The 25,807-nt window shown below is 37.7% G+C and overlaps 1 protein-coding gene across 4 annotated transcripts; it reads left to right on the top strand.

Annotated features, from left to right (window-relative positions):
* Positions 1–528: 528 nt before the first annotated feature.
* On the top strand, positions 529–22,524 carry DIPK2A (divergent protein kinase domain 2A). 4 transcript variants are annotated; one of them, XM_037843190.1, is made up of 3 exons: positions 529–1,754; positions 16,426–16,671; positions 19,671–22,524. In XM_037843190.1, exons 1-3 carry the CDS (start codon positions 1,098–1,100, stop codon positions 19,893–19,895), a joined length of 1,128 nt encoding a protein of 375 aa, XP_037699118.1. In that variant the 5' UTR covers positions 529–1,097; the 3' UTR covers positions 19,896–22,524. The 4 variants fall into 4 exon arrangements, with proteins under 4 accessions (XP_037699118.1, XP_037699110.1, XP_037699136.1 ...); XM_037843182.1 differs by having other exon boundaries at positions 530–1,754; positions 16,426–16,729; XM_037843208.1 differs by lacking the exon at positions 529–1,754 and adding an exon at positions 2,188–2,305 and having other exon boundaries at positions 16,426–16,729.
* The last annotated feature ends 3,283 nt before the right edge of the window (positions 22,525–25,807 follow it).

Genomic DNA, 25,807 nt, shown 5'->3' with positions numbered 1-25,807 from the left:
ACCGTCCCCCTCGACACACGCCTTTCCCACGGGTCACTCCGCAGGCCCCGCCCCCTACCGTGAGGCGCGCCAGCTCCCACCACGCTCACCTCAGACCCGCCCCGCCCCCAGGCGCGCGCCCGGCCCGTAGAAGGCGCGGAGAACGTTGCCCCACCCACTCTGGCCCCCGCCCACTCTGGCCCCGCCTCGCGCATCCTATCCAGTGCGGATTGCAATAGGCTTCCCCAATTCATTTCTCCCCCCCCCCCTTAAAGGACCATTTCCAAAATGTCAACAGACCCGAATAAAACTCAACAATCATAGAATATTATTATTACAAGTCATTACACCGCCAGAGCTTGCGAATTTAGCCCTCTTCCAAAAACTCAAGCTCCACCCCCAGGGAGATACCGCCCCCTAAAACTGCCCCCACGAGCCCGCGCTTACGCTTTCCGGTTGGCACGCGACGCGCTCGCCCCGCCCCGCCCTGCCGGCCCCTCCCCCCGCCACCACCCCGACTCGGTCCCTCTCTTAGGAGAGCCCCCGGGTACGAGCAGGAGCGTGCAGTGTCAGGGATGCGCGGGCGCCTCCTCCTTACCACCTTCCTACACTGTTGCTACTTTTCGGTACGAGGCATCACAGCTCCGTTTCTCCTTCCGTGAGTCCCTCCTTCTCTCAGAGAGCCCTGTCGCCTGGTGGGCAGCCGCTACCACCGCCGCAGCTCTCGCGTCCCGAGCGAGCAGTGCGCGTGCGTGCGCGGGGGCGCACGCGGGCGCGCGACCGTCGAGTCCCCTTATTCCCTCCTCCTCCTGCTCCTCTATAACTTGGCTGGCGTGGAGGAGGCGCCAGCGGAGTCGGAGGGCGGGGAGCTTAGAGAAGAGAGCCCCGGAGTTGTGGAGACTAGTGACTCGGAGAAGTCGTATCCTGCTCTGGTCGGCTCCAGCCCGCTCTCTATCTCGCGCTCTCTCACACCCACTCGGTCTCCCACCCCGGCCCGCGCCCTCGCTTCTTCTGTCGATCTCTCAGGGAACCTTGCCGGTCACTCTCCCGGTTTCGGCGCAGCGGGGGCGCCCCGGGGGTGCCCTCGCCCTCCCTGTCCGGGCGGACGGGCGGGCGGGATGTGGCGCCTGGTGCCCCCGAAGCTGGGCCGCCTGTCCCGCTCGCTGAAGCTGGCTGCGCTGGGCAGCCTGTTGGTGCTGATGGTGCTGCACTCGCCGTCGCTGCTCGCTTCCTGGCAGCGCAACGAGCTGACCGACCGGCGCTTTCTGCAGCTTAATAAGTGCCCGGCGTGCTTCGGTACGAGCTGGTGCCGGCGCTTCCTTAACGGGCAGGTGGTGTTCGAGGCGTGGGGCCGTCTGCGCCTGCTGGATTTCCTCAACGTGAAGAACGTCTACTTCGCGCAGTACGGCGAGCCCCGCGAGGGCGGCCGCCGCCGAGTGGTGCTCAAGCGCCTTGGCTCGCAGCGGGAGCTGGCGCAGCTCGACCAGAGCATCTGCAAGCGGGCCACCGGTCGGCCCCGCTGCGACCTGCTCCAGGCCATGCCCCGGACCGAGTTCGCGCGCCTCAACGGCGACGTGCGGCTGCTCACGCCCGAGGCGGTGGAGGGCTGGTCAGACCTGGTGCACTGTCCCTCGCAGCGCCTGCTCGACCGCCTTGTGCGCCGCTACGCTGAAACCAAGGACTCGGGCAGCTTCCTGCTCCGCAACCTCAAGGACTCGGAGCGCATGCAGCTGCTTCTGACCCTGGCCTTCAACCCTGAGCCGCTGGTGCTACAGGTAGGCTCGGAGCCCGAGTGGGGGGAGAGGGGGCGTCCTGCCGGGAGGGGCCGCGCGTGGGAACGTGAGTCGCCAGAAGTGGCACCACCCGCTCTCGTTGTCCAGTTTTGACCTGACCGCGCGGGTCCAGGCTGCAGGCATGGGAAGGGGGCGGCGCTGGGGTACCCTTGGGCGGCGGTGCCGGTTTGCGGAGGGCGACCCAGCTGCTCTTGTCATGGGTGTATCTTGCATTTGACTGCGGATTCTTCAACGCCAGAGGGAGTGCGTCTCGAACGCTCCCAAAATGTCTCGCCTGCGAGTTTCCTTCCGCTGTCCTCCCTGCCTTTCTGCTTTTATCCGCCGGGGCTTGCACTTTTCGCGGCTCAGACTGCTCACGAGCCCTTGGACCTTTCTTAGTTCTTTGCAACTGTTTGTATACTGCATTTGCTGTGCCCTTCACTTCCCCTCGTGCTGGCCTGAGACCCCAAAGTCTTTCTTTGTTTCCTTCTTTTTAACTCATTTACCTGGCAGTTATCCGGGCAGCTAATTTCGGGACAACCGAAGAAGATAAGGTCAGAGAAAAGGGACAGTAATCAAGAGTGGGGTTAATCCAAAAAAAGTCTTAACTTGGATGAGATTAGAATAAGAGGAGGAGGAAAAAAGGAAGGCAGCGTTGGACTTGGGTCCGGGAGGGCTAGGGCTAAGGCCAAGACGGACATTTTCATTCTGATCCTGTGACCTGCGCTTTTCATGTAGTTTTTAAAAATCTGGCTGAGAGGAGATATAATGTTAGGCCAGGGCGAGAAACAACGATAGGCAGTTCTCGCTGTGTTGAATTTTTTGCCTTCTTGTGACTTTATTTGAAGATAAAATCTGTCTCTTTAGGGGAATAGGTTGGTGACAGCCCCCCTCCCGCCCCTCCCAAAACAGCAACAACAAATGTGTTTAGCTTTGGAATAGTTTGAGTTTCTACATATGCCTACTCGGCTTTAGATAGTGTTTTTCAGTTGTGCGGTTGTGATCCTTCCTGATAACCACAGGAAAAGTTTCCTTCTCTTTTCCATTCCAGTTTTGTGGCATTTCAAATACCAGGAAAAATACATGACTTAAAATTAATCACAAGTACATTTGGTATACCTGATGCCCTTTCTGCGCTCCCAAGAATGACGCTGATGGCTGGAGATTTAGGCAGGGTTTTGTTTTGTTCTTCCACTTTTTAATCTAAAGTGCACCAATAGGAATGTTCGGTATTACTCTTTTTTCCAGTTCTCTGCTGACCAACTTAGCTACAGAAACCAGCTTCATTTGATTAGCTTAGCTAAATTTTAACATAGAATAAACATTTGCTTCATAAACAACACTTAAAGTAAATTTTAAGGTATGTAATGTGTTAATCTTATATTACAGATTGTATATTAAATACTGCTTATCTCCTGACAGTGAATGGTGTATAAAACAGGTTAAGCTTCCCTAGAAGAAATCCACTTTATTCAGTAGATTCCAAAACTAATCAGCCTTTAAATGTTAAGTCCATATTTATCATATATGCACACTTAAATTGTATTCTTTTTTTCATTTAAGCTGCCTTTCTTATTTGAGAAAAAGAGATCTTGCGTTTTATATTAACAAGGTTGGTCCTGGGAGAAAGCTTTAGTAGTGTAGTTTGCTGAAGTAGATAATCTGTCATATTCTCTGGGAACTGAGCATTTGGTAAGGAGCTGTCTTAGTATTTTGCAAAAAATGCACATTTACTGCACTTAGAATTTTGTTTTATTTTTAGATCTTGCCTCACATTTTACTTTTCATCCTTCATCTGTTTTCATCTTTAGTGATAATTGGTAACTTTTTAAAAAATTACAAGTGCTTTATTGTAACTTAAACTAAATGAACCCTTTGCTTTGAGTGAGTGCATAGATGGGTTATAGGATAAGAGTTTGTTTTTAGTATGTGAAGAAAAGTGTGTATCAACGCTGTAGGCTGACATTTGTAAATTTAGTTTTAATTTGGGCAATACAGTTCACAGGAATAGTACTAATGTGTTATAGCTAATTGTATACTATATGAAATATACATTTGAGGAGGTTTATATCAGTCATTCATATTGGTATGTTTATCTTTTTTTACCTGATGAACAAGCAAGTAGAATAAGAAGGCTTACTTTTAAATAAATAAGAGGTTTTAGTAGAACTTCTACATAGAACCACTTGATTCCTGGTAAAAACTAGGGAGATTAAGAAGTATGAACAATATAATTTGAAGTTTGTTAATGATAGAAAACCATTAAAATTAAAGGGAACTCAAAATTCTGTAATCAGGTACAAAGATTGTTATACAATAAGTTAAATCATAATTACTTTTTGTTAGCTATGCATCTAAAGCTTTTTATAGCCGTTTATGGTACTGTTGGGATGTTGATTGAAAATGGTAGAAAAACGGTCATTCAAATTTGACTCTCCATTTATATGTATTTTGGTTCATGCATAGTTAAAAACATTTTTAAGGGTAGAGGTGTGTGTGTGTGTGTGTTTTACAGGTTAAAGAGAAACCCGCTTTTTTTTTCCAGGAGAGGGAGCTACTCTTGGAATTTTGGGACAGTTGGTGACAAATTAGATTTTTCTTCTATAGTTTTGTCCCAAAATTAACTACTTTGGAAAAAAAAAAATGTCTTTTGAACTGACTTCATCAAACTATTCTTAACTAAAGTTACAGTTTAGTAAATATGCTGCCAAAATAAAAGTTTTTATTGTTAAGGTACTAAAGAAAGTTCTTTTCCTGTTCCGGAAAAATACATATTAATTAGTCCTTTAAACTTAGTTCTTCTGATTTTAAGAAACAATAAAAATAGAAGTTTCTATTTTATGTCTTAAAAGGAGGCACAAAATGTATTTTCTAATGTGTACACACATACCTTATATATGACTATATAGATTTACAAAATAGATTTCTCAGTATGAAATGGTATGGGCATATAACTCTTCCTATTGTTGGATAAATAGCTTATCTAAGTCTAAGGAAAGTTGTTCTGCCAAATAATTATTATCTTGTAAAAAAAAAGTATGTAAACATTAAGCAACAAGATAATGCCAGCAAGTACCTTCATCTTTAACTCGATTGCTTTGTTTCTTCTTCACATTTCTGTATCACCAAGGATGCATATGGAATTCTGTGAAAAAAATTGGGCCAAGTGCAGCTTTTTTTTTTTGATTTTGTATTACGTAACGGCATTCTTGGGATACTAAAAAAATTGGGTGTTGAAATATATGGCAAAATAGCAAGATGTTTTCTATTATTTCATTAAAAAGTTTGTTTTACTGATAAATTTTCTATCAGTATTTGTATTTTTCTATTATTTAATTTTCATGATATATGTGTGTATGCATGTGAGTATATGTGTGAGACAGAGAAATGCTCTCTGAATTTCCTGAAGCCCAGACTGTATCTGACTTTTTGACTTCGAGATAGTAAAGATTGTCTTGTTTATAGCAAGTGAAAAAAGCTATTGGCTTTTTACTGGGAGGAGGTGGAAATTTGTTTTACAATAGTAGAACTTTATTTGTCTTATGTTTTCTGAATCATGGTTTTAATAGGATTTTCTTAATTTACAATATGTAACAAAATATTGCTTTAACTATCGATTTTTAGCTTTCATTTCAGTTTTGTAAATAATGTACACATGACACACTTTAGAATAGTGCCTGGTGTATGGAAAGGACTTGGTAAATTTTAGTCATGTGATAAGGTAAAAGTAACTTTAACCATCTAGCACATTTATTTGGTGAACTATTTTGAAACTTGTTTGGGGTAAGAGTCACCTTAAAAATAGCTGTGATTCTATTAGTCATACCTTTACTTATACTGATTTGGGCCATTCCTACATTAAGGGATGACTTTTTACAGAAAACTTTAAGTGAATGTTTTTGTTCGTGTTCTTAAAAAATAATTTCAATAGAAAACGAATATATTTCTAAAGTGCACTGCCTAAAATATAATTTTTGAAGTAAACAAAAAAAAGATTATGACTGTATAACTGTGTTACTTCAAACAATAAACTTTTTTATGGGTCTCACTTTTCTTCATCTATAAAATGAGACTATTAGAGTGTAGATCCTTTACTTTTCGGCCCCGATATCCTGTGACTCTCAAACTCTGAGTTGAGAAATTCTTATTTTTCTAATTCTCTTTTGAGCTTGACTTTGGCTGGAATTTTAGTGTGCTTAAGCTCCTCTTTAAGGTGTTGGGGATCGGCCCCTGCTAGAGTGGGTTGGAGGCCAGGACAGATGACCCTGTTCAAGCCTATTTCCTACCCCAAATTTGTGTACACATGTAATCAAATTAAAACAAAACAAAATCAGAGACTGTCTTTTAAGGAAAAATATATGGAGCTAAAGGTAGTCAAGCATCTTGTTGGTAAAAAGTGTCTAGAAACGATGTTTCATACTGTCACAGGAGTTTCTCTTCAAGCAAAAACTGCTGCTTTAGTAACTACATTAGTTGATTTAAGATTCAAAATGGATTAGAGGTAGTGATCAGTAGGTAGTTCTGAGTAGTGCACTTTTCATCTCATAAATTCATAAGCTTAAACTTAGAGGTTTTCTTTATTTTTTTTATCTTAGGTTTCATTGACACTTTTGACACTTGAATGTCCTTCAGGAAAAACAGCCCAAAAGTATATAAGTAAATAAAATGATTCCGTATACTTCTGTTCCAAAACAAGAAGGGATACTGTACCTTTATTTTGGAAAGACCCTAGAAATACACATTAACTTTAGGAGAGCACCACTATGGGGTCAGTGGAGCAAAATGATTTGACACACTGGCCTAGTTTCTGGATTTGCTCATATCTTTTGACCAGTTTGTTTCTTAATTGTGAGGTCGTTTCTGTACTTTTGGGTCTAATCCTCTAGTTCTTCACAGTTTCATTGCATGGGTCAGTGCATATTCCTCACACATATGGGAAATACGAAGCTTGCTTTTTGAGGTCTGCTTTATAAACATGGGTGGTCATTTTTCCAGGGGGTCATCAGGTTGTTTTTTTATTCTGTTTCTTTCTAGTTAGTGGCTCTGGCCTACTTCCCCTATTTCTGTCATCTCTGCTGACTCCACAGAAGAGCTATGGGGATGGAAGGAGTGGTGGAACAGTATTGATATAGTATCTAGTTCACATTCTCTGTTACCACATAGTTGAAGTTTTTGGATGCCACTGAGCTAGCCACTTAATGTTTCAGTCTGAGTATTTGAATCAGGAAAATGGGGATGTTAATACTTATCTAACAGGATTGTGTTAAAGAAGAAAGGAGATAAGATTATTTAGATAATGTATGTGAAGTTTTTTACAATGTATTATTACTTCGTAATAGTAATTGAAGTTCATTAGTGCATTATGTTGAAGTTATCTTAGAAATATATATTATCTATATATTAGTCTTACGATAGTCAGATGTCACACCTCTACATATATACACATCAAACATACCTAAGTGGCTGCTTTTTCATGCTAAAACTTTTTTTGGAATAGTAATAAAAATATAAAGAGGGTTAAGGATTTTTCCCATATGGGGTACAGTGAATCGACTGAACATTATAGGAGACAGGGTTTAAATAAAGTTTTAGTAAAACAAAGTAAATAGTTTAATTTTTCTCTGTAAATAAAGTTTAGTAATTCTATTTAATATACTTTATGAATGACTATTGAGAAAACCTGGGTTAATTCTGGGTTATTTACTGGCATTCTTACACTCCGAGGCAGAACTTTAAAAGATTTATCTGAGGTTTGTATGTGCCTCAGAGTCTTCTTAAAATCTTCCCTTCCCAGTTGTTTTTGGGGTTTTAGACTATGAAGTGAAGGAATCTGACAAGAATTGTGTAGCATTGCTCAGTAGTGCGGGGAAGTGATACATATGCCCTTAGGATACAACTGAATAAAGATGATAGGCCAGGAAATAAACAAAAGAACAAGGTAATTTCAGATGTTAAATTCTAAGAAAAGAACGAAATAGGCCTCCTGTGGAGAATTGGATGGGTGTGGGAAAAGGGGCCATACTTTAAATTGGGTGGTTTGGAAGAGTGACAGTCTAGCTAATGTGTGAATGGTGAGAAAAAACTAGTGGTACAAATTTCTGAAGGCAGTGTTTTCAGGTAAGAGGTATGGCAGAGGCCCAAAGCAGGATCAGGCATGGGAGTAGGGAAGCATGCTGGAATATGAGGGCACAGAGGTATGCAGGGGCTGGTTCCTGTATAGCCTTATTACCCATGTTTTGGGAGCTAGGATTTAATTCTTAAAGCAGTGGGAAACAAAACAAGTATTTTTAGTAGGGCCTGGTTTGTGTAGAATGGGTTATAAGGCAAGAGAGGAATCGGAGGCTTTTCAGTAGTTCGTGAAAGAGGGCTTAGTTGTTTGGATTAAAGTGGTTGCAGGGGTTATAAAAAGTGGGCAGTCTCAATAGATTATGGATAAATGGCTAGCAAGATTTGCTGATGTGTTATAGGATGAGAGAAAGAAAATAAAAAAAGATTTCTCCTAGATTTTTGGTCTGAGCAACTGAATCGATGATGCTGTTCCTTTACTATACTATACTTAATGATGCGGAAGACTAGAGAAGGAATGGGTTTGCTGTAGGGAAATCAAGAGTTTTGATTTGTCTATATTAAACTTCAAAAGGCAACCAGAATTTAAATTAAAACCAGACTAATAGAGACAGAGATTCTCTGCTTCCCAAGGATGTTTTGCTATTTTTCTGAAGGGTCTTGTTAAATCAGATTGTGTTTTAAAGGAACCAGGGAAGTTGGTACTGTTCCACTTGTCAGATTGTTTAATGAGGTCAGATCTTGCCTAAAGGAAATCAGGTAGCATTATTAGGTTATTGGGTCCAAAAGAAGTTTATTATGTCTTTATTTCTTTGGAATGTTGTTTTTATTGGGGACAAATGTTTGAGTATGGTGTTTGTAGGTGTATATTTCAACTTAGTCATGTGGATCACAGTTGCTGGTTGTGAAAATAGAGAATAATTAAGAAAGGATAAGTTGAGACTAGTTTAAATTTATGCGTATTTCATAACAAAACTTGAAAGTCAAGTGATTTTGCGGGGCATTTCTTAAGCTGTTCTGAAAGATGATTTATTTCTGTTAAACTTAGATGATTTTTTTGTTGTTGTTCATGTGTTTTGACATTGGTTTCCCATTTTAGATACAGCAGTTGGACATGATATTCAGCAAAGTAACATAACCTTGCTATTTTCAAGGCATTGCTTAATATTGTTGGAATTTGAGGTGGGTGAAAAATGGTATTTGGAATAGTTAAGTATTTCATGAAATAAATGGGACATTTCCTATGACTCAAAAATCTTGAGATTAAGATTCTACAGTATTTGTAATAGATTTTGGCCTCTACTTGGCACTTATAATCAAGAAGCTAAGGTCTTAGAGAAATTTTAGCAAAAATTGGGTAACCCTTAAATCATTCCAGTGATTTTATGATATTCCTCCTCCAGACAGTCCACAAAACTGTGAACACATTAGTCTGTCACCAGTACAGTTGACTAATCTCATGGAACAGCTGTTATAACGTGTAACTATGATGGGGTTGCATTCAAATTTGGGCTTTTAAAAATGATTTTAAAACTTAAATTGAACTTGTTGGCATTTTCTTTTGTGCTTTTGATAACATTTATTTTCTAAGAAGATACTCAAGTTTAAATTTTTTGGATTTTTTTTGCGCATAAATGCCAGTTTTGTGGAAAACCTGATAACCAGGTTTTAGATTGTATGTTCTGATTATTAATAGATTTTTAAAGTTTGTTTATGCTCAGAATTTCTTTTTTTAAAAATCGGTCTTGCCCAATGGTAACATATCTTGTTCTGTATTCATTTATTTTATCTTTAGGTAAACTGCAAAATTATATTCCTTTTATTGGAATGTTCTGAGGTAATGATTGTAAAATATTTTATATTTCTTGTATGAAAGGAATTGTGAGCTTTTAAATTTACTCTACAAACCCTGCTTTTAATGTTTGCTCATGTTAAGGAGAAAAAAAGATAATCAAACACAAGCCCTTTTAAAGTTGACTTTATTTTAATATCAGTCTCACATCATTCTTGAAGTAAAAAAATAGTAAATAAAACCAAAAGGTACTGTTTTGTGTATCTTGATTCATACTTTCATGTCTGTTTTTTTCAAGGTGGTTATCACCTTCCCATTTTAGATACAGCAGTTGGACATGATATTCAGCAAAATAACATAACCTTGCTATTTTCAAGCCATTAAACCTGGAAGAACAATGGCTATATACCAAAGGATATAGTGATATTTTAAAAACTTGGTTTCTAGAATAATGTTATATGCTACAGGATATTAGCTGATTCCAGTATGTTATATATGTTAAGGTTTTGATGCATGTTTGGTTTTTCATTGCTTGGAGACCATTTGAGGAATTGGTATTTTATTCCTTAAGTCCCAAAATGATCTATTCTCTACCCCTCTCTCCAGACTCCATTACCTCAAGTTGCCACCCTCACCCCCACCCTCATTCATTTCAGTGTGCCTACCTTGGCCTTTTTCTCAGTTCTGAGAAGACTGTTTCTGACTCTAATATGTAGCTGGAACATTCTAACTGCTATCCCTAGCCTGTCTAATATTATACTGATCCTTTAGATCTCAGCTTAAGTAGCTCTTCCTTATAGAGAATGCCCTTTACCATGCAATCTGATATAGGTCTCTACTCTTCTTTCTTAGCATGCTCTACTTTTCCCTAATTTGTAACTGTAAGGTCATTTATATGTGCATATGTATTTAATAACTGTCTTTCCAATTGAGGCTGAAAAGTTTCCTGAGGTTAGGTACTATGTTTTATTTATAACTGTTTACTTAGCATTTCACGATGGAGCTAGACTAGATCTAGGATTTTTTTGAATTCAGAATTTGTATTCTTTTCACTCCACAGTAACTCTCACTGCCTTTTTCCCCAGCTGCTTATAATAGTCACTGGAATGCAGGCTAATCTGCAGTGCCTTATCTGCAATTCCAAAAATAAAAAAACCTGTAGAAAAGAAGGTTTTGTCAGATTTTTAAAAAGAAAAATATTTGAATTGACATGAGGCAATTTATGAGGCCTTTATTTATCCCACTTAGGGTGAATAATCTTATTATTTTTGCAGCATAATTTGTTTGCTTTTGGTGTGCTATCCCAGACTCTTGTAGCATTGCATATGTAATATGTGCGCTAATACTCTAAAATCTCAAAAATTTTGAATTCTGAAACACAAAGATATTGAAATGAAGGGTTGAATTATGGAGCTTTGATTTAATTTTTCAAAGTGGTTACAATGATCAAAATATCTTTGAATCCATTTTGACTCTTGCAAAAGGAATTAGGCATGGCATGGCTCTGCCTCTTAATTGTGTGACTTCAGCCAAATCACTTAACACTGTGCTAGTAAAGAAATTGAACTCGATTTACAGTGCAGGTACCCTCCCAATTCCAAAGTTCTTTGATTTCTTATCCTCTTTATTGATATGCTGTTTAGTTTTGATCTAGATAGAAGACAGGTTATTTCAGCATTTGGAAATTGCTTTGTGGTGCTTCCCTATAGTGAATGAAAAACAAATTACAGTAATGAGTGTGTGCATGTACATGTTACCTAGTTTTTAATTTCTTGCATTTTTAGTGTTTCTGGATGCCCTATACATTTCTCCATAGCATTGAGTCAGTATAAAGTTTAGTAACTGATTTGTACATCCCATTGTAAATGAGAGTCTAGTAGAGAGCAGTGAAGATGTATCTCTAACTTAATGGTTCTTGGCTGTATTTGGTAGGTGTTCAGTATTTGTAGTTGCCTTTCAGTAGATTATATGAAAATAAGCACATCTCTTGATGACTATCTGGACTTTTTTGTAAAAGACTTAAATTGAAAGTATAAAAGTGTTTTATGTAAGCAGTTCTTTGTAAAGTAGTATGAAATTTACAAAACACATTTCATTCCTTTTTTCCCTTTGATCATTTGATTGCCCTGACGAATATGGTGGTGCAAATATTATTGTAGTTCCATGATGTTATAACTTTGCCATACTCATACAGCTAGTGAGATGCAGAGGTAGAAGGTGGGCCTCAAATGTGTCAGTTGTAGTAAAACTCCGTAGACATCTTCTTTGGGTTGTCTCCAACTTAAAGAAAAAATACAGCAATAGAAAAATGAATCTAAACTAATACTTAATTTTTAAAAACCTGACATATACATATATATATACACATATATATGTATATAAATATATATAATGACGTACATTCAGGACTGATTAAAAGCCCCAATTAAGTGGAATGCCTCCAATCCATTTAGAATTGAAACTATTCTAAGTTGAAAGGTTTCCCTTTAATTGAAAAGTATTTGAAATGGGGCATAATGAAAATGGTCAGGTGATGGGATTAAGGATGAAATTTAGTTTTAAAAATCTTTTTTGTCTTACAGTTGATAATTTTAATATAAAGTTATTTAGATTTTATGATTTTATAAAGCACAGAGTAAAATTAATATTATCAGTTTTCTTAAAGATCTAAGAATAAAAGCCTCATTTCTAGCCTTTTTAATCTGTATAGAGTGTTCAGTATTTTAGCAATGGAAGCAGGCTGCATTTATATTTTATAGTGTTTTGTTTTAAAATTATACATAATACTGTCTTTCCAGTCTACTTTCACTCTCTCATTGGTTATGTAAACAGCATCTTCTTGTAATTTTTTTCTTCCCAACTCAAGGAGAGATGGTAGTAGAGGGAAAGGCTCATAAAACATGCCTTCTGGTTATGTGATCTTATCCAAAACAAGAAGTTGTTTAAAATATTACTTCTCAGCCTTTTTCACTCCAGTGCTTATTTTGTGGTCATGCATTTTAGCACTGAGGTTACCTTAGGTAAAGCCTTAGCATTTTACTTATGTTGGAAATGACTTATTCAAGGTAAGGGAAAAGGTTTTTTGATTTAGGGTGATAGTCCTCTCAGTAGTTATAAAATCCATTAAAAGACATTAACTAAGATTAGGAGAATAAATAATTTTAAGACTGAGCCAAGGAGAGCAAGAACAGAAAACATGGTGTGACAATAGAAAGGGAAATAAGACAAACGTGGGATAAAAGGTGCTTGGAAGGGAGGTTGCACTGACAAAATACTATCAGATTGTTCACTAGAAACCTTTGGGTGTAGGCTTAAAAGACACCTCCCAAGAAGAAAGAGGCACACTTATTCATTGTTGGTGGGAATGAAGAATGGTGCAACCACTCTGGAATACAGTGTGGAGGTTCCTCAGGAAGCTAAATATAGATTTGCCGTATGACCCAGCTATTCCATTGCTAGGTATATACTCAGAGGAACTGAAACTTAAGACACAAACAGACATTTGTAAACCGATGTTTATTGCAGCATTATTCACAATTGCCAAGAGATGGAAATAGCCCAAATGTCCATCAACGGACGAGTGGATAAACAAACTATAGTATATACACATGATGGAATATTATGCAGCTGTAAGATAGAAGAAAGACATGGATCATATAATAATGTGGATGAACCTTGAGGACATTATGTTGAGTGAAGTTAGCCAGAAACAAAAGGACAGATTCTTTATAGTCTCACTAATATGAACAGACATTAATGAACAAACTTTGGGGGTTAAAAGCTGACAACACAGGTGACCAGGAGATAGAAAGAGGGCAGGGACCAGCCATTTGATGCTGAAGGACTACAGAATGTTTAGGATTGCTTGTATAGATCCAGAAATAGACAGCATAATACTGTGCGATGGTAGCACAGTATTTTAAGTACACTGAACAAAGATGTCCATGAATAAAGCTGAAAGAGGTGGGACAGGAGAATGTATGACACCAGAGGTAAAGATAGATGATAAAGACTGGGACTGTATAACTTGGCAAAAACTGTAGTGGCCAATGACTGTTACTAAATATACAGATATAAAAATGTTTTTGCATGTGGGAAAGCAAATGAATGTCAACCATGTAGAGAGTTGAAAAAGGGATGGTATTTGGGAAAAAACATAATCAAAGCAAACTGGAGTCTATGGTCAACAGTAATATTGTAATATACCTCCATTAAATGTAATAAAGGCAATATGCCAATGCTAAATGTATATGAGTGGGGGATATAGGGGAGGAATATGGGATTCTTGGTAGTGGTGTTATTTGCTGTCCTTACTATTGTATTGTATGACATGTTATTTTTCTTTTTATCATTTTTTTTATTATTGCTAAAAAAAACAATTTTTCTTGTAGTAATCAATATGTTCAAGTGCTGATTGTGGTGATAAATGTACAGCTTTATGATGATACCATGAACAACTGATTGTACACTGTGGATAAATGTATGGTATGTGAATATAACTCTATAAAATTGTAGGAAAATATGTATATAGGAGTAAAAGTGTTTGAGAAAACATGGTGAGAGGGATGTACCTATCTGCTGTTGATGAGCAGGTAGAATGGTGTAGCCTTTCTGAAGGTCAGTGTGCTTGTTCCACAAAAAGTTAAGTATGTGGGGACCATAAGGTCCTGCAGCCTCATTATGGGGTATGTCATTTGAAGATCTGAGAGCAGAGACATTAATGGACATTTGCAAACTGGTGTTTATGGAGGCAGTAATCATGATTTGCAAAGGGTGGAGGTGACCTAAGGGTACATTGACTGAAGAATGGAATGGTGTACTGTGGTGTACGCATACAGTGGAACATTGAGCCACTACAAGAAGGAGTGAAGCTGTGAGACACACAATGAGGTGAATGGATCTTGTACACAGTATTTGAGTGAAGCACACCAGAAATAAAGGCAAACACTTTAATGCCTCACCGATACGGACTAACGACAATCTGTAAACTCAGAATTGAATCTTAGAACATAGCCTAACATGGACATAATTATTGTTATAGTCCCTAGATTGTAAGCTCTTACAGCAGTTAACTCTATTCCTGAATTGTAATGCCTATCTCTAAACTTTGAGATGCTGATCCCTTAGTGTATAACCTGATTGTATAACAATGCGTATCTCTGAGACACCTGAAACTCAGAACTAGAGCTTGGCAGATACGAGTGTTAGTATTAGTGCATACAGCCACTGTTAAAAAAAAAAAAAAACTGAGAAAGAGCCCAGACTTCAATTAGTGATATGAACGAAGCAGGTCTGGTTAAGACTAGGGCAAACCGGGCCAGAGGGTAAAGGTCAAAACTGACTGTGTTTTAAAACTTCAACTTCCATATGAGACCAAGGGAAGAGATGTCTATTTGGTGCAGGATCTGTATTTTCTAAACAGTACAACTCAACAGTCGGTTTGTTCAAACACCGCAATTACATGGAACTTTGAATAGGAAATGAGATACGGTAGGTTAATATAGGCGAGAGTGAAATAGTGACACATCCCAAAGTAATTTGGGCAGATAATAAAAAATATATTTACAGCCTCCCCTCTTCCCCAGCCCCGAGGAGCTGGGGGAAGGTGCGGAAGTGTTGGACTTCCTCACCTGGACTGGTGTTGATGTTGTCACGAACATTGGGACTGGCGGTTTGATGTGCTGAGCCCTCGATCATGGGACTTGCCCTTATGAAGCTCGTTACTGCAAAGGAGAGGCTAAACTTGCATATAATTGTGCCTAAGAGTCTCCCCCTGAGTACCTCTTTGTTGCTCAGATGTGGCCCTCTCTCTCTCTAACTGAGCCACCTCGACAAGTGAACTCACTGCCCTCCCCCCTATGTGGGACCCGACTCCCAGGGGTGTAAATCTCCCTGGCAATGCAGGATATGACTCCCGGGGATGAATCTGGACCCGGCATCGTGGGACTGAGAGTATCTTCTTGACCAAAAGGGGGAGGATGCAAAATGAGACGAAAGAGTTTCAGTGGCTGAGAGATTTCAAATGGAGTCGAGAGGTCACTCTGGTGGACATCCTTATGCATTATATAGATAACACCTCTTAGGTTTTAATGTATTGGAATAGCTAGAAGTAAATACCTGAAACTACCAAACTCCAACCCAGCAGTCTGGACTCCTGAAGACGATTATATAATAATGTAGATTACAAGGGGTGACAGTGTGATTGTGAAAACCTTGTGGATCACACCCTCTTTATCTAGTGTATGGATGGATGAGTAGAAAAATGGAGATAAAAACTAAATGACAAATAGGGTGGGATGGGGGGGATGGTTTGGGTGTTCTTTTTTCACTTTTATTTTTTATTCTTATTCTGATTCTTTCTGATATAAGGAAAATGTTCAGAAATAGATTGTGGTGATGAATGCATAACTATATGATCATACTGTGAACAGTTGATTGTATACCATGGATGATTGTATGGTATGTGAATATATTTCAATAAAACTGAATTTAAAAAAAAAGATACCTCCCAAGAATCTGTCCCTGAATTTTACCCCCACCTTCTCTGGACTAGGTAAGGCCCCTATTAAACGCTCCCTTGGGACCTACGTCACTTTTTAGTAACTAATACTAATGTAAAATTCTCTACTTAAAAATGTTTTTCCAGTCCATAATAATGAATTAGAAAAAAAATAAAGTTTATCTGTAATGAATTCTTGACTACAGTGTGAAAATCCCAAGCTAATACCTAGTAGCGATCGCTACTGAGAGGATCTGGGGAATATTTAGGAAATCTTAATTAGAATCTCTTATAATATTAAGAAAATTCTTTTGTAGAGTTTTCCATCTGATGAAGGTTGGCCATTTGCAAAATATCTTGGAGCTTGTGGAAGAATGGTGGCTGTAAATTATGTTGGAGAAGAACTCTGGAGTTACTTTAATGCACCATGGGAAAAACGAGTTGATCTTGCTTGGCAATTAATGGAAATAGCAGAGCAGCTTACAAATAATGACTTTGAATTTGCACTCTACCTCCTGGATGTCAGTTTTGACAATTTTGCAGTTGGTCCTAGAGATGGCAAGGTAATCATTGTGGATGCTGAAAATGTTTTGGTTGCTGACAAAAGATTAATTAGACAAAGTAAGTATGTAACCTCTGGATTTGTTTTTATACTCATATTTTCCTCTGTCAAAATAATGTTTACATTCACATGAATCAAGCCTATGATTACCTCCTTAGGTAGTAACCTTTCATCTTTCTTTGCTTTATTTGACCAACATGAGTAAACAAATATCGACATTATACTTGTATTCTTAGTCAACACTGTTTCTCCATATTTAGTAAAATATCCTTTAGGTTCTAATGGACACAAATACACTATGTGTCATGTTTGGGTGTATTACACACATTTTAAAAATGGTATGCTTTATTCTGTGGTTTAGAGGTCTAATGGCAGAATTAAGTTTATGTAGTTATAAGCTACCAGAGAGACTGCACTGCTCGTGGAAGCTTTATTGTATTAGTCTGTGGGGCCTTTTATAGTCAGTCTCTGCAGTGATGGTTTTGTTTTTGTTTTTGTTTTTAACCATTTAGACAGTTCCTTGCACTGCAGATCTGACTTTGGCTTGCCATTCTGATTATTACATCTTACCCAAAACTTTGCTCTCCATTTATTTGAGAACTTCTTATAGGACCATGTGGGCAAGGTGTCTGAAGTGTTTTGAAAATGAAATGCCATAGGAATTTTCAGAGTGTCAGTGATAAAGCCTGTAGTTCTATAAATGATCCAGCTAGGAAAAGAAGCTGTAGGGTTGTTGCTCCATTGTGTGGGTCTTATATTTTTCATCCCTCCTCTCTCCCCCATGAGAATCTTGATAAATGGAGACCAAAGATTTGTGACACCTGCGGAATGCGGTGAATGTGACAGCAGTACATTCGGTTGACACTTAATTTTTGCATGATCCCAGCATGATACTGTTAAATACTCCGTTTTCCCCAGAGCCTTAATCTGATTGAACCAAACACTTTCTGATTATTTCTTGGGTTGCTGTGTAGATCATTCCACTGCTGGAATGTTCCATTGTCGACTTACCTCTCTCTACATCTATGAATGTTGGAGCAGTTTACAGTGTGCTTTTCTTTTAACTTTGAGAACTTGTTGCATCAGTTATCTTCTTCAACTTTCCACCCCCTCCTTAATATCCATCAACTCTTGTCCACTCCCATGGACAATATGTATGACACCCCCCCCTTAAAAACAAAAACAGTATCCACCTGCCACTTAAAGTTACTACTGTATCTACTGCTTTTCCCTGCCTCCGAACTGTTTTAAAAGTAGTGCTTACTTTGCCTGTTTTTACTTTCTTAACCTCCATTCATTCCTCATTCCATTAAAACCTCAGATGTCTGCCTTGCCCTTAGTAACACCTAATTGGCAAATTCATGATGTGCCTTGGATTAGTAACAACTTCTTGAAATTCTTTTTTTCCTTTGGCTTTCTTCAACTACTCACATGGTTCCTGATCTTGTCATTCCCCTGCTTAATGCTTTTAATGACTTCCCATTGTTCTTCTTGTAAAATCTGAACTCCTTACTATGGTTTAATCTGTGTGATTTGGCCCTGTTCTACTTCATTTTTAATGTTCCTCCATCCATTGCCCTTGGATGCTTTGCTACACTGCCTTTTGGTTTCTTGAATGAACCTTTCCTCCTCGGCTTTCCACATGCAGTTCCTTCTGCCAAAACGCCTCTTCTCTCCTCCATATGCAGCTGGCTGCTTGTCCTTCAAGCCTCAGCTAAATGCTGTCTCCTAAGAGAGACCTTCCCTGACCACCATATCTCACAGTAGAGAGGTTTGTTTTCTTCATAAATCTTTCCACTATTGGAAAATGCTGTTTCCTTCATAGAGTTTTTCACAATTTATGATTTATGTTTATTTACTTGCTTAATGGTCTATTTCACACTTGATTGTAAGCCAGGACTATATATTATCTGTTTTGTTTATTATATACCCTTGCCTGCCCCAGAGTAGACATTCAAATAATTATTTGCTAAATGAATGAGTTCCTTTAATTTCTTTCACTGACCTTTTCTCTGCCAATACCTTACATATCAAGGTTCTGTCCTTGGTTTTTTCTTTCTTTACTTTGACCACATTTTCCTATACGAGTTTATTCATTCCTTTGACTTGATCAAGCAAATATATGCTGATGGGTTTTAAACATGTATACTGAATCTCTGACTCAAAGTCATAAGTTCCAAGTCTGTATTTCTAGTTGCATATATGACATACCCATCTGAATACCTCATAGCTACTGTATGTTTACTTTCTTTAATCTTCTGCTTGCTAAACTGTATCACTGTTTAATAGTGTCTGCCTTTTCATCCAATTAGAACTTTAAACTTTATTCATACATTTACCTGTTAATTTTTGTCATAAATGTCTCTCCAATCTGGCTTTTCTTTCTGAACCTTCTTTAGTTGCTGTTATCATCTTAATCCCTCCAGTCTTCAGCCCAGAGATACTTTTTTCTATAAAACAAATCATGATCATCACCACATAAAGTACAACATATTCCTCTAACCCCTCAAAGTACCTCATACTCCAGCCACTGCGATTGCCTCATTGTTTCCAGATCTAGCTGGACCAATCCCTTAGTCCATGCCTTTGCACATACGATACTCTGGGTCTAGAATGCTGTTTTCCCCTTTTCTTTTCAAACTTGCTCATCCTTTAAGACCTAAATTACATGTTCTCCTCTATGCAACCTTCTGTAGCTCCAGGTGGAGGTGCTGCTTGCTTCCTCTGTACTCTTGTTGCGTTGTGTCATACCATGTATGATGGAAAGTCTCCCGCTAGCCTGAACCCTTCAGTAGTTGGGACTATATCTGATTCTTCTGTCTGGCACTTCTGGGGCCCAATAAATGTTTCTGTGAATTAATGTATTTAGTTGTTTAAAATTATAATACAATTCTAAGATCAGATACTTAATTATGTTAATTAATGAAATATATTTTTGAAAGCAATGAAAACACAATTTTAAAGTATATTTTTCTCTTTCTACTTTTCCCCCTTTTACAGATAAACCTGAAAACTGGGATGTGTGGTATGAAAGCAAATTTGATGACTGTGATAAGGAGGCTTGCTTGTCATTTTCAAAAGAAATTCTTTGTGCTCGTGTCACTGTGGACCACAATTATTATGCTGTTTGCCAGAACCTCTTATCCAGACATGCCACCTGGCGTGGCACCTCTGGAGGACTCCTTCACGACCTACCAAGTGAAATTGCCAAAGATGGCCGACTAGAGGCCTTGCTGGATGAGTGCGCCAACCCAAAGAAGCGCTATGGCAGATTCCAGGCTGCAAAGGAACTGCGTGAATATCTAGCACAATTAAGTAACAACGTGAGGTAGTCAATGATGAACATTCTTGCTTTTCCTTCCTCCATATAAACAGCACTGGCTAAAACTAAACCACCAAAAACTGTCTGGAAAAACAAAATTTGGAAGTATTACGTTTAGAAGATGATAATTTGCACTGATAGATCTTATGTTAACATCCATTAAAATAAGACGTTACTTCACAAATCACATGATGCTTCTGCAAATAAATATGTTCTTACACTTTGGAGACTTGAGCTATCATTGACTGTTTTACTCCCCATGAATGCCCAAGTTGATTAATGAATATTGTTAAGCTATTAGAAATGAGTCTGATAGCTACTTTGGCTTGTGTATCAAAGGGTACTTGGCACTTGACATAGTTTGCATTACTGTCATGATTTTGTGAATCTCTTGCATTTACTTTAAATGTCAAGTTAGATCGGTCTGTTTTATAGGCCACTTTTTTCCTTTTAATGTGTGGGGTTTTCCATTTTTATGTTTTTTATTAAATTTTATACATTCAGGTTATTATAGTTCATTTAAATTTTGACTAGTTTTCATTCAGTGCTATGTGGTACATATTTACTGCTAGGGCAGGATTCCCAGGTTTACTGTCTTTTTTCTGAAAGTTGAATATTTTCTTATGTAAATACTTGTTCCCCATCCTCTGTGTTATCACCATTGCATGAGATCATTTCAGGTTAAGTTACATCTTTTTATGCCAATAATTACAGTAGTACACTAAACATGAAGTTTGGCGTCTGTTGCAAATGGCATTTTGTCCTTTACTAAAGGCTTTAAGAGGAGGAGTACACTAGCAATCTACACCTTGATGTTAATTTTGGTTCAGAAAAAAATATAACCAATGCTTTTAAAATGCTAACTAGTCCAATATAGTAATGCATATGCCAAAGAAATATTTCACCTAGACCCACAGTCAGATTTTAAAATAAAATTCATTTACCTACTTATTTTTGTTATGCCACTTCCAATACTTTTAACTCTTTCCTTACTGAAACTCATATCTCCCTGGTTATTCTTTAATGTTAAAAGTTAAGCTACTGCTTTCAAAAATATATAACTTAAGGATATAGCCTACCTTTTATTCATTGGTAGATATGCAAAATTAATACGGTAGTCATTGATTAATGAGCTAAAAATTTCTACTTTAAAACAGACAATTTAGCCAGTCTGCCCCTCCTTGATCTGCATTACATAATTGCTAATTTGAGTATCAAATCATCAAAATTTAAGTGTGTGGATAAAAGAGTAATATAAGTGTGGAATTTGTGGGCTATTTAAAAGTACTTCAGTTGCCTATCATTAATGTAGGTAATATTTTTCAGTTTGAAGTTATTACTTTTGTTTACAGCAGAGTTTGATGCAGTGTGCAGTATTTATGTATAGACTGACCTTATTTTAAATCAGAAAGTGATTAAAATCTGCACAACCAAAGCCAAGTTTTACTCTTTTTTATTCATTCAGCAACTATTTATTGAGCATCAACTTTGTGCCAGGTGCATTACTAGCTGCTATCCACCATCTGAACAAGACATGTTCATGTTTAGTAACTTTACAATGATTATCTATATATTACTGTAGGTATTAAGTTGAGCTAAAATTAATTAAATTAGGGTAGTGTGTTCACGCTATTTTATTGTTGGGATGGAAAGTCTACCTGTATCATCTAAAACTAGGTTGCTACCAAAAAGAGCAGGTTGAAATCAATAAAGTTAATTGCAGTTTAAAAATTGGAGGGAAAGGTTGAGCATTCTCCATTATAAAATCTATTGCATTATGTTAATTTTTATATACTGGTATATTGCATATGCCATCCAGCCCTCAATGAAATGTTTAAGTGCTAGAAATTTTATTAAGTTGACTTTTTACAACTTTGGAAAACTTCTGAGGGGACTAGATAAAATTATTTGTCAAACATTTGCCTCTTACTCAAAACATTAAATAAAACATATATTCTCAAATGGAGCACCTTTTATATTTGAAAAGTATTCATTACAAACCTTAGAATGCCAGTCACAGAGAGGTTATCTGTTAGTGATTTAGCAAACATTTATCTTACTTTCTTGGAAGAATGATTGTGGTTGCAGAATAGGAAGTGGGAAAATATTGCCAGCAGTGATTGCTGTTAGGGGTAGTTTTTGTAACCACCATTTCCTTTCATGAAATTTATGTGTGTGGTGTCTTTCACCTTTGAAAAAGGTTGAGGAGAAGATAGTAAAAGAATTAGGAATTAAAAATTACAGGGAAAAATATGTATGTGAAAAGCAATAAATATTTTGTTCACTTTGCTATCAAGATGTTCACTATCAGATATTTATTATACAGCAGCAATTTATATTTTTAATCATTGCCCATTAATAGATGCAGTAAAATATTTTTGAATCAGACATGGGGTTTGTATGTGCATTAAAATTGTCTTTTGTACCGTAAGTTACTGTTTAATTTGAATATTTTATCAGAACTGTCTCCCTGTGCCTTTATAATACAAAGTTGTTTCTACAACTTTTAATGATCTTAATAAAGAATACTTTAAGAATCACACTTTTCAGACTATCTGTTAACTTCAAATATCCAAATTTTCCTTGAGTGGAAAGTGAGGTTGTAGATGAGATGTCCTCCCCCATTGCATTTATTTGGTTATAAGTGTTGGGAACTATGTGGTTGGCTTAAGTTGTGTGTGTGTTTTGTTTTTCTGTAATAGAGATTTTTTTTAGCTTTGACTACTGTTTTAGGGTTCTCCAGAGAAACACAACTGACATATATGTATGTATGTAAATATTATGAGCTTTATTGTAGGAATTGGCTCACACAACCATGTAGACTGGCAAGTCTGAATTTCATAGGGCAGGCTGCAAATCAGGAACTCTGTTGAAGGTTTCGATGAACTCCCCAGGAGATGCTGGCTGGCTGGCTGGCTGAAGTAGAGATAGAAATTCTTCTTTCTGATTGCTGAAGTCCTCAGTTCTCCCTTTAATCCCTTCAAGTGCCTGGATGAGACTTCTCTCCTTGCTGAAGGCAGTCTACTTTGTTTGTTGTAGATCTGATCAGCCATGGATGCAATCAACTGACTAATGATTTAAATCCATGAAACAATCATACCAGTGCTTGCTTGACCAATCAACTAGACAACATAACCTAGCCAAGTTGACACATGAAATTAACTATCACAGCTGCTAAATGGGATTTAAAAAAATAACTTCATTATAGAAATTTTGTATAATTCTATAGATCCCAGCTTCAAAAGTTAGCAACATGTGCCTGCTTGCTTCTTGTTTATTTTGAAGCAAATCTGAGATATCTATTATTTTATTCATTTATGCATATTACACATTTTTTCTCCCTAAGACCACAAAAATGTTTTGCATCTAAAAATTAACAGTAATCTCTCAGTATCACCAAAGCAGGAAAGCTCTTAAATACCACTGGGATTTTCTCAAATGTACAGGATCCAGCTGAAGGGATTCTCATTGGCTATATAGATGGGGCATTTTGAGCCCATCCTTAAGGATCTGATATGGATTGAAACACATTAAATACGTGTTCCAAAACAAGTCAAACTGGTAATCTTTAGAAGTATATTGAAGAATTAATTATTCTGAAAACTGGTAAATTGAAGGAAAAGGAGCACTTATCCTGCTTTACCACAGGGTAATTGTCTAAGTTAGCTAAGCTGCTGTGACAAGTAACACATAATAGATTGGCTTAAACAGCAGGAATTTATTGGCTCATAGTTTTGAGGCTAGAAGTCCGAAATGTAGATATTGGCAAGGTTTGCTTTCTCCCAAAAACCATGGCATTCTAGTGCTGATTTTCTGGCAATCCTTGGCGTTCCTTGACTTTTCTTGTCAACGTGGAGATGTCCTCTCTTTTCTCTTCTGGGATCCCACTGACTTCCAGTTTCTCACTGTCTTTCTCTGATCCTAGCTTCCAGTTTGTCTTCTTTATGAAGTCTCCAATAATCCGGATTAAGGCTCACCCTGCTTTTTAGTAGGCCATACCTTAACTAAAAATGACATTTTCAAACAGTCTTTATTTACAATGGATTCATACCCACAAGGACATGGATTAATATTAAGAACCTGTCTAAATTGGGGCACATAATTCAATCTACCACAATAATCAAGTAATCGATGAGGGGAAGTTTCTCTTTGTAGAATTATTCCGATTAATATATGCAGAAGGAATCTAAGCAATGAACATCAATGTCTATGGAAACTTGGTTGAAAAGCTGATGAGGAACTTTGTATAGAGGGATCAGGGTGGCAACACGTGAATCTCCTAGTGAGTCTTATGATATACTTTCAGATATGATCCAATGGAAGGTATTCAGCACCTCCAATGGAGCATCTTGCCCCCCCCCCCAAAAAAAAAAGTAGAGCCTGAATCTGGTCAAGCTCCTAGATCTATCCATTAATGGGAAATATAGGGTGTAAAGGAATGTTAAATGTCACCATGAGGTTGCAATCAACAAAATTCAGAATGTGGGCGATTCTGAGGGATAAATGACAGTTTTGTTTAACAAGTTGGAAGGAAAAGGAGGGGGATCCTTTTTCAATAACAGAGTTTTAAGAGATACATCAACTTAATGCAATGTGTCGTTTTTGTATCCTGATTTGAATAAATCAACTTAAAAAAAGTTGAGATGGGAATTTGAACATCAGCTGAACAATCAGGTGAATGTCTTGGGTAACCTCATCTACTTTAATTTTGTAATTGCTGAAACTATCAATTCCATACTAATTAAATTATGGTTTACTATTTTATAATAAGTTAACTGTAAATATAAATTTTAAATAACATTTTAGGGTTCCTAATGTAGCTTTTTCTTTTGAGAGATTATTTCTCCATGGTCACAAGAATAGGTTGTAGCAGAGCTGGGACTCAACATTGATTCTCTGATTCACTTCCGCATACTTCTTAACATACCATGTTGCAGCTTTTAAGAACCGGAAGCGTATTTTGAAGGCGATAAAATTAAATATTATTGTAAAAAACTATTCATGTACATTTCTTCAACTGTTGTAAATTGGGGGAGGGAAAGATTTGCAAGGGTAGAGAGAGGCAGAGGAATTCCAAATGAGATACAAGGTGAAAAAGAGAAAGTCTAGAGTCCAGTTTATGGGAGAAGAGGGTAGAGAATTAACATCTCATTATAAAAAGTGTAAGACCTTTTTCCCTTTGACCTTAAGACTTAAATTACTCTTCTCAATTTGGGTTCACTAATACATTTTGTCCCTTGGGATCTACTTCGGCTTTTTTTTTTTTTTTTTAATCCCACAAACATTGAAACTGTAGGCCATGCCCTGTACCCTGGGTACCAAGAGTATAGCTATATGAGAAAAGTCTTTAGCTTTTAAGGTGACAGACCAGTAAAAATATGTGGTTATTCAGTCAGGCTTGTGAGGATTTTGTTGTCAATTTTAGCTTTCCTTTTCTGCATGTATCTCTTAATGTCTTAAGTTTAAGGCAACTTAAAATGTTCAAAGAGGTTTTAGTATGAAGGCTTAGATGAAGATAGGACTAGAATCAACAGTGCACTTTTGCTATCTCTGGAACAAAGCCAGTGTGGCTCTCCGTGGTCATTTAGCGGTCTCATTATCTTTTTTTCTTTTTGTATTTAAAGACATTGATTATTGGTTTTAATTTCTTATATCTTCATCCAGTTTTTAGCTATCCTAATTACTTAATTATATACCTGCAATATCCTGCTTCTCATGTAGTTTATCTTTCCATTTTTTGAAGAAAAACTTAGTAATTTTGGGTGGTAGGAAGGGGGAGATGAGGAAAACACACCCACTCTCAATTCTTTAGTTT

The sequence above is a fragment of the Choloepus didactylus genome, chromosome 1, assembly GCF_015220235.1.
Source record: "Choloepus didactylus isolate mChoDid1 chromosome 1, mChoDid1.pri, whole genome shotgun sequence".
Taxonomy (NCBI): Eukaryota; Metazoa; Chordata; class Mammalia; order Pilosa; family Megalonychidae; genus Choloepus; species Choloepus didactylus.
Note: the sequence above shows the minus strand (reverse complement) of the source record. Positions and strands in the feature narration are given on the sequence as shown.

Excerpts from the sequence above, each read along its gene's own strand:
- DIPK2A (XM_037843182.1), top strand. The coding sequence starts at position 1,098 with ATGTGGCGCCTGGTGCCCCCGAAGCTGGGCCGCCTGTCCCGCTCGCTG. Across the intron at positions 1,755-16,425 it reads CTGAGCCGCTGGTGCTACAG|AGTTTTCCATCTGATGAAGG; the intron begins GTAGGCTCGGAG and ends ATTCTTTTGTAG. Across the intron at positions 16,730-19,670 it reads CAAAAGATTAATTAGACAAA|ATAAACCTGAAAACTGGGAT; the intron begins GTAAGTATGTAA and ends CCCCTTTTACAG.